Below are 8,523 nucleotides of genomic sequence, written 5' to 3'. Positions count from 1 at the left end.
ATTTCCTACCGTAAATATATCAAAGCTTAATTTTTGATTAGTAATATGCATTGCTAAGAACTTCATTTGAACAACTTTAAAGATGATTTTCTCAATATTTAGATTTATTTGCACCCTCAGATTCCAGATTTTCAAATAGTTGTATCTCAGCCAAATATTGTCAGATCCTAACAAACCATACATCAATGGAAAGATTATTTATTCAGCTTTCAGATGATGTATAAATCTCAATTTAAACAAATGTATCCTTATGACTGGTTTTGTGCTCCAGGGTCACATATTAACTCGTGATTATCTGTGCAACTATAGTTAAGCATTAATTAATGCATATTTGTGCACCCGTATTGTGAAGTTACCAGAAAATTAACAGCAAATTTTCATTTTTTTAAAAAGTTAAACTAGTTAAAGCATGAATAGCCCTTCTGTAACAGCAGTGTGTATTCGTGTGAAAATAACCCGGACTAATATGAACTGAAGCCAGATGCTCAGCTCTTGCTCCAGGCTCCAGCTGTAGATGATCCCGAGCCCATCTGTTCTTCAGTCTCCGGCGGCCTGAATCTCTGGGTCTGCACCTTCTTACCTAAACGCTGTGTCGGTCAGTGAATGAGTGACACCTTCACAGTGACCTTCAGACCAACAACCTTCACCTGAACAGCAGAGTCACCAGGGCCTTTCCCAGCAAACCTCAGTATTCAGGCAGAACAAGAACAGAAGCAATTCACACTGGAGATGAGCTTTGTCCAGTGATGAAAACCAAGAACATCTGAGCTTTAAGACACATGTCCAGAGCCACTGCGACTATTTCACAGGATTTGGTGGCGCTTCACTCTGAAACCTGTTTTATTTGCCAAGCTGAAGGATCTGCGCTAAACATTCAGACGAGCATCTGAGAGCACTGAAGCATTACCTGTGCTGCTGTAGAACGCAAGCTTAGTTGTGGTGTGGAACTTCTGGATGAGAAACTGGGACAGAGAAATCTTGTCATCGGTGTTCAGCGACTCGTTGCCCTTCTTCCAGTAAAGCATAAGATCGTCATCAGTGTACGCATCTGAAATAATAACACATTTAACCCGCATCAGCGGCCATTAGTTCAAATAAATCACCGTCTTTGGTAGAAAAAGGGCTTGGCCTCTGCACATTTGCCCCACATGCATCTTATTTCTTCAGTTCAACAAAACCACATGCACGTGGATGTCAGAGGAGGCGACGTGGATAAATGTGTGCGGTGTTTGTGTACGTACAGCTCTCGATCTCCAGTGAGCACGTCTGTGTGTCCAGAGGAAAGCGGCTCAGGTCCATGTTACACATGGCAGTGACGGTCACTCTACAACAACACAACAGTCAGATTCACCACATCGTCCAGTGGCATGCTGACACACATCAGACCAGTGGAAACATGAAGATATTTAGTCAATTTCCTTCCATAAATATATCTTAATTTTTGATTAGTAATATGCATTGCTAAGAACTTCATTTGGACAACTTTAAAGATTATTTTCTCAATATTTAGATTTTTTTGCACCCTCAGATTCCAGATTTTCAAATAGTTGTATCTCAGCCAAATATTGTACTATCCTAACAAACCATACATCAATGGAAAGCTCGTTTATTGTGATGTATAAATCTCAATTTTAAAAAAAATTGACCCTTATGACTGCTTTTGTGCTCCAGGGTCACATTTGTTAAGAGCGCATCAGGTGAGAAGGAATGAGATGATTAGAGAGTCTCTTCATTGACTGAGATCATTAGCATCTCTCTGTCAGGTTGATCTGAAAGCGTTCACCTCAGACTGTAGAGCACGTTTCCGTCGGGATACACTCGTAGCATCAAGTTGTCTGTTGTCGTGTCGTGGATGAAAGATCTTTTGGAATGAACAAAGAACATGTCGGGCACCCAGATCTTCTTCACCAGCCGGCTGTCGAACGTCATGCTTTGATTATTGGTGCTCTGGAAGGACAAGCGCTCGTCTTTCCAGTAATGTCTCAAATACAGTGTCATGGTAAAATCCTGAGGAGAAACACCAGATGGTAAAAACAATTAAAAGCGAAGCGAGAAGAGTTAAAGCAGCAGATGTTAGAGTCACTCGAGGTTGTGCGTCGCAGTGGTTTTACCACAGGTGAGGCATGACGCAAAGCATTACGACATCAATGTTACATTTAATGATTAATAACCACTAAACAACAGAGTGCTATGGGAAATAGGACTTTAAACATGACTCGCAACTGATTACATTACTATTTTCTTTAGTAAAAACAAGATTCCCAAAATATACCGTAGTTACAATCCCAAGAATTGTATTTGACCAGTGACAGACAGTAATGTAGTTTTTTTACTACTACTCCATTTCATAAAACCATATCAGTCCTTGTTATTTTAAACTGTAGAAATCAACACGCAGTGATAGCGATGTAGCGTATGAGCCGATTCCTTTCAGTGAATATGTCTGTCGATTCTAAGGATTGACAGAAGACTCACAATAACAATAATAATGGCATGCTCTTAATCGAGCGCTCACCATGTCAGCCTCAGAGATGGTGTCGAGACTCTCAACCTGAACATCCACACCTACTGGGATCGGAGGTCCTGTAAGAGCACAGTCAAAGACAAGAATTGTGTTTCCGCTCCTCACTTGTGTCGGTTATATTTTTACACATTAAAATGAAAGCATATATCATTATCATGAGATATTACAGTAGGCGCTCTCTTTCTGTGAGCAGACGGGATTTAATGCTGCAGTATCTGTGGCCTATTTTAGCTCAGACTCACTATCGTCTGTGACACGAGCGCTCAAACACAAGTGGGTCACGACCAATCAAAGTGCTGCCGTCTCACATCTGGACACCCGGCTCTGTTTTCCTTTTCCTACACGCACACGACAAGCCAAAGCTGAAGAGCTCATGTAAAGAGTGTTGTAATGTTATCAGCAGTCAGTTATGATGCCTCCGTCATAAAGAAACTCGTGCTCTTCTCTGCAGTGGAAATGCCTTGTGAAGCTGGATTACGAAGGTGTTTTCACATGCAGCGTCACCGAGGGTTTGATTCCTGATAAAAATGCATACCTTTGAACTAAAGAGCCTGACAAATGCATAAATGTGTGTCTATTGTTTTAGGTAGAGTTGGACAGCATAACATGAACTAAGCAATTAGAAGCATCCATAAATACAAAAGATAATGGCAAGACAAACGTTCTGAGATGTGTTGCATCAAACGTCTGCAGTGTGTTAGCCGTGAAACCATAAACAACACAAGTCCGTGCGGGACTCGGCAATCACTGCAGATCTCTGGATGTTATGTGTGGCTCATGCTCACCTCCAAATGCTGGTCTCATTGTAAAATCATGGTCATCTATCCTCAACAGCTGCTCAGATTTGGTCACAGGAGATTTTGTCATGTCTGGACTTCTTCTGAAGATTGGGCTACAGTGACAATAAGAGTAGAACTATTAGACAAAGCTGTCAGCTAAAGCTCTGTGCAGACGAGGGACTCAATGAGACGCTTCAGAAGATGCATCCAACAGTGTATGGCAATTATAGATTATGATCTTAGAAGTTTGATTTCTTCTCCACAGCAAAAAATATATTTAAAATCCCATAAAACCATAAAGTGTTTTAATAGAAATACTAACAAAAGACTGTGAGATCGTGTAAAGATCCAAATTGAATGATGTTGTACCTGCCAGGCTTCTGGGCTCCTCCATCCACTCGTGTCGTTTCTCTCCATAATCTACAAGATAAAGAGAATGAAATGAAATTCTGTCATATCAGCAATCAACAGGATCTGCACACCGTTCTCCTGCATTTCTGCACTGATTCGGTGGAGTGGATGTAAACATGATCGCAGGTTTTCAATGGTACTGCACTTGTATTGCTCACATTTGACAAAATATTGAACAAACGAGCACACAAACGCACAGGTGTCGCACTTCATCTGTGATATTGATCATTTGTGAGGTTATTTCTTCAGTGTTTGCTTTAGTGCAGCACACATTTGTACTTTTCGCTCTCTGCCAGCTTGTGTTGAACAGCATAATTCCCGAGCGTGCATCACATACATCTGAGCTGTTTTAAAGCATCTTTGATGTTCAGCTCAGATCAAACACATCATGCTCATCATTATGTGCCGATGACAGCTGAGAAGCCGTGAGCGTGAAGTGATGTTTGATGTGATGTTGCTGGTTGCGGCCGCTCACAGGCAGCTGGTTAATAATCCGCTCAGCAGAAATCCTCTCTGTTCTCCAGAGCAAACCAGCAGCGTGTCTCCTCCACTGACACAACACTCGTCTGACATCGTGACAATCACATACCGGATCCGGACACAGGGAGATCATACACTCTTACAAATAAAGTTTGGTTATTGGCATCGATGGGTCCATAAACATCCATGGAACCCTTCCCTTGCACAAAAGGATCTTTATAGTGGAAAAAAGCGCCTTCTGGACACATGAGAAGAGTAAGACTCACATGAGTGAAAGTGAAGCTTCAGACACTGATATGAAATCCTGCATTAATCAAGCAGGCAGACAGAATATCGTCAGATTTAAACACAACAAAACAGACTTGTTCATTTCATCATTATCTGTTTTCTATGTTCTATGCACTGCTTCTTGATGGAAGAAAGTACAACTCTATTTCCCATCAGAGTTGATTTCATTCCTTTGCACTCGACAGGCCGCGTTCACAACAGAGGTATTACCTGCTTTGCTTGTAGGGCTCCTGTCTGGGACCTCTTCTGTGGGCCGGTCTTCCGGCGGCGCCCAGCAGACAGACGCAGATGAACACAAACACAGTCTCCAGCTGCATGGTGCTCATATCCCTGTTCAGTGTTCACATCCTCAGCGCTCTGCAGCCCAAACGAACACGGACGTCTGTCCTGTTAACATCACACAGCTTAATCTCCACACTGGGAAAAGCAATTTGGACTAAACCCATAAATCCTTGAGCGTCAGATGGCACAGATTTGATCCCACCGCAGTGGTGGATGCGCTCTGCTCGTAATGCACCGCCTCAAACCAATTCTCCTAATGATACTGTGCTCTGCATGTCTCTGGCGAGGTCAGTCTTGAGGATGCTGACGAGAGAGACACTCGAGCTCCTTCTGCCTGCGATGGAAGAAAGTACAACTCTATTTCCCATCAGAGTTGATTTCATTCCTTTGCACTCGACAGGCCGCGTTCACAACAGAGGTATTACCTGCTTTGCTTGTAGGGCTCCTGTCTGGGACCTCTTCTGTGGGCCGATCTTCCGGCGGCGCCCAGCAGACAGACGCAGATGAACACAAACACAGTCTCCAGCTGCATGGTGCTCATATCCCTGTTCAGTGTTCACATCCTCAGCGCTCTGCAGCCCAAACGAACACGGACGTCTGTCCATGGCAGGCAGAAGAAAACAATGGCAGAGCAGTTGCTGTGGAATTATGAAATGAAAAAGCATGTGATAATCCTGAGCATCATCACAGAGAAGAGTAAGGGAAGAGTCACTGAGTAGACGCTTACAGGACATTTAGTCAACCGAGGGGCAAACTCAGGCGCTCCTCTTCCTCAACAAAGCCATTTCATGAGCCGAGAAACATTTTATAACAGTATCACTAAATTAAGAAACCAGTGGCATCTACGCTAATGTTTCCCAATGTCTCCCAAAGCGTTTTTCCTCCTGTATAACACCAAAATTGATTATTTTTTTGTCCGAGTTGCCTTTGTTTTGTTCACTGGGCGACTAAAGCACTAAAAAGAGTATTATGGATTTACACCACAAAATAAGTAATTATTTATCACATACATTATTAGTACATACCACAATATCTGTGTCAGCTATAATCTGTAAAGCTGCTCTGTGTATTGTGAAAAGCGCTACACAAATAAACCTAATTGACTTGATCAGAAATTGAGGAAGGGAGATAAGATCACAGCGCCAGCTCTGAGTTTCTCATTTTCTGATCAATGATCCTCAAAGCCAAACCTTCAGTGTGTGTGTGTGTTTTAGACAGTCACTGATTCTTCAGACATGGGACAAAACATGCTCAGTAACTGCTATTAGGTTTAAAAATTTAAATATTTTCAATTGTAAATGTTATAAGGGATTAATAATAGAATGTATTTAACACAATTATCCCCTTCAATTTAATTTGATCATTATTATATCAAATCTATGACACTTATTGTCTTCTCACTACATCTAAAACAGTGTGTCCACAGAGAAGGGCTCAATCATTCATATGCTATAAAATGGATAAAAATGTTTTTAGCTCCTTCTGCCTGCTGGCCTCATGCAGTCTGTGTACATCTGCGTCTGAACAACACAGCTGAGACGTTCCCTCCACAGAGACTGTGTGTCTCCAGTAAAACACACAGTTGTCTGATTAAAGGAAGGAAGCATACTTTTGTCATTAAACTGAACATCACTACTACAATCCCAAATCTCTGGGTAAATGGGTAACTATAAATTACATCTAGTAATTGCAAGGACTGATGCATGGCAGGCAGAAGAAAACAATGGCAGAGCAGTTGCTGTGGAATTATGAAATGAAAAAGCATGTGATAATCCTGAATGATGAAAAAGAGCTTGTTTTATCAAAGGCAACACTTAATAATATCTCATGTCAAAGCAAGGTTGTTTTTCAATGACGCATGCATGTTTAATAAGGTTTCAAAGTTGTATCCCCACTTTTTGTCAACACCATCAGACATTTATTAAAATGTATTAAAATCAGGCAATATCAGGGGCAGCTGTCACTCTAAAGGACCCCCTTGCCAGAGTACATCAGTGTCAGACAGACTCTGGTAAATTTATAGTTTTAGAATATTTTCAATCCTAATGTTAATATTTCCTGTGTCACAATCATGATATGTCAACACCATCTTCCAATTTCTGCGGAAATAATTTGAAATGTTTAGAACATTTTATTCTACTGAAGCAGGTTCTATTAGCATCTCGCATCAACAGAGAAATTAAAATGGCTACTACATGAACTCCATTTGTTTTGTGAAAGAAATGCCAAATTTGTCAGATTTTCTGTCTGACACTGGTGACGGGCCAATGATAGAGTTGACATTCAGCGTGAAGTCATCATATTTTTGCGGTTTTCAAGTCATTTTTAATTATATTAAATATAAAATGTTTAATTTTTCTAATAATGTATAAATATTAAATATGTGACCTGACTGCACATATTGCTTTTGTGGATTGATAGTCATCACGTCTAACAGAGTTAGGGTTGAGGGAACATAAGATTCAGGGAACATAAGGCTGAGGGAACCCAAAACACTGGATAAAACATATACTATATAATTACTATATACATTACTATATAGTACATATACTATACAATACAGTTCATATGTGTTCTGATAATTTTGAATCATTTTTTAAGATGTTTAAATCTGAATATTAAGATCCTGGTGAATGAAAATGGATAGAGGTAACAACTAATTGTTTTATTTGTTCATATTACTGTTTTTAAAAGTTACCTTGTTACCATAGCAGATGCACAGCAGACATACTGTTCTGAGATGAGAGAAAATAGATCATTTGTGTTCCAAAGATATATCAAAATACTTAAATGTGAGTCTTGAAAAAAGCTTTATAAACAATAACATACTCACTGTTTGTTGTGTTTGTTTTAATACAGTAATTGATTGATTAAATGCATTAGTTAAAATGACTTAAAATTCAAGTTTTCATCACCCCCATCAGATATGTCCACTCTGTCAGGTCTCTCACCTCCGTCAGATGAATATTTTGACAATATTTGAAAATGATATTTTATATTTGTTGAGGAATTGTTGGTCACATGTGAAAATGTAATCTGTCTGCTAACATGATAATGTGTTTTGAAATGTTAAAAACATCTTGATTGCTTGATTGCAAAATAAGTGATGGCAAGGTAAAAAACACATTTTGATAAAAAAGAGAAAAGTTGGGAGGTTGAATCAAAGCATAGCTCAGTAACTTGCAGTGTTCCCAACCCAGTTCCTAGAGGCACACCAACAGAACACATTTTGAGTGTCCCTTATCCCTAGAAGGACCCTTATCTGACCCATCCAGGTTTTGGAGTCTCTTCTGATGAGTTGATTCAGGTGTGTTTGATTAGGAAAAGTTTGAAAATGTGTAGTGTCGGTGTGTCTCCAGAAACAGGGTTGGGAAACACTGATCTAAAGCAGTGATTCGGAAATGATGAACTATGGGAATTTGTCCTGATAACCTAAATAACTGATTACATTTCATGTCACAGAACATGGTTGAGACAGAACCAAAATTTAGTTCTTTAATGTAAAAAGGGGAAAATACAAAACAAAACTGAGCAATAACAACAGGGCCCAGACAGTCCTTCCGCTCCCTATACACAGAGTCAGGAGCCTGTGTAGGGCACCAGCTACCTGGGCTCCATGTCGTCTCCGTAGGGGTCACCAAACTGTAATTTTTAGCAAGACTTGACAACACCAAGTTGAGACTTCACACAAAATAAACCAGAACAGAATACAGTACACAGAAGGAATATAAAAGGGAAATCAGAAGAGTAACAGAAAAG

General features: G+C 40.2%; 1 protein-coding gene across 3 annotated transcripts in view; it reads right to left on the bottom strand.

Annotated features, from left to right (window-relative positions):
- LOC107724259 (gamma-aminobutyric acid receptor subunit rho-1-like) overlaps window positions 1-5,353 on the bottom strand; it is a 9,276-nt gene extending 3,923 nt beyond the window's left edge. Inside the window, exons 1-7 of one of the 3 annotated variants that reach the window (XM_016533099.1) lie at window positions 5,190-5,353; window positions 3,673-3,723; window positions 3,310-3,416; window positions 2,516-2,583; window positions 1,784-2,007; window positions 1,242-1,324; window positions 908-1,048 (exon numbers count right to left, since the gene is read on the bottom strand). In XM_016533099.1, coding sequence (XP_016388585.1) covers window positions 908-1,048; window positions 1,242-1,324; window positions 1,784-2,007; window positions 2,516-2,583; window positions 3,310-3,416; window positions 3,673-3,723; window positions 5,190-5,305 — 790 coding nt within the window. In that variant the 5' untranslated portion in view covers window positions 5,306-5,353. Of the gene's footprint in view, window positions 1-907; window positions 1,049-1,241; window positions 1,325-1,783; window positions 2,008-2,515; window positions 2,584-3,309; window positions 3,417-3,672; window positions 3,724-3,911; window positions 4,053-4,692; window positions 4,940-5,189 lie in introns of those variants that run through there. The other 2 variants (XM_016533100.1, XM_016533101.1) reach the window with 2 other exon arrangements.
- Window positions 5,354-8,523: the final 3,170 nt, after the last annotated feature.

This window comes from Sinocyclocheilus rhinocerous, unplaced genomic scaffold (assembly GCF_001515625.1).
Source record: "Sinocyclocheilus rhinocerous isolate Xijiao unplaced genomic scaffold, SAMN03320098_v1.1 scaffold365, whole genome shotgun sequence".
Lineage (NCBI taxonomy): Eukaryota > Metazoa > Chordata > Actinopteri > Cypriniformes > Cyprinidae > Sinocyclocheilus > Sinocyclocheilus rhinocerous.
This window is presented reverse-complemented; position numbering and strand designations above follow the sequence as displayed.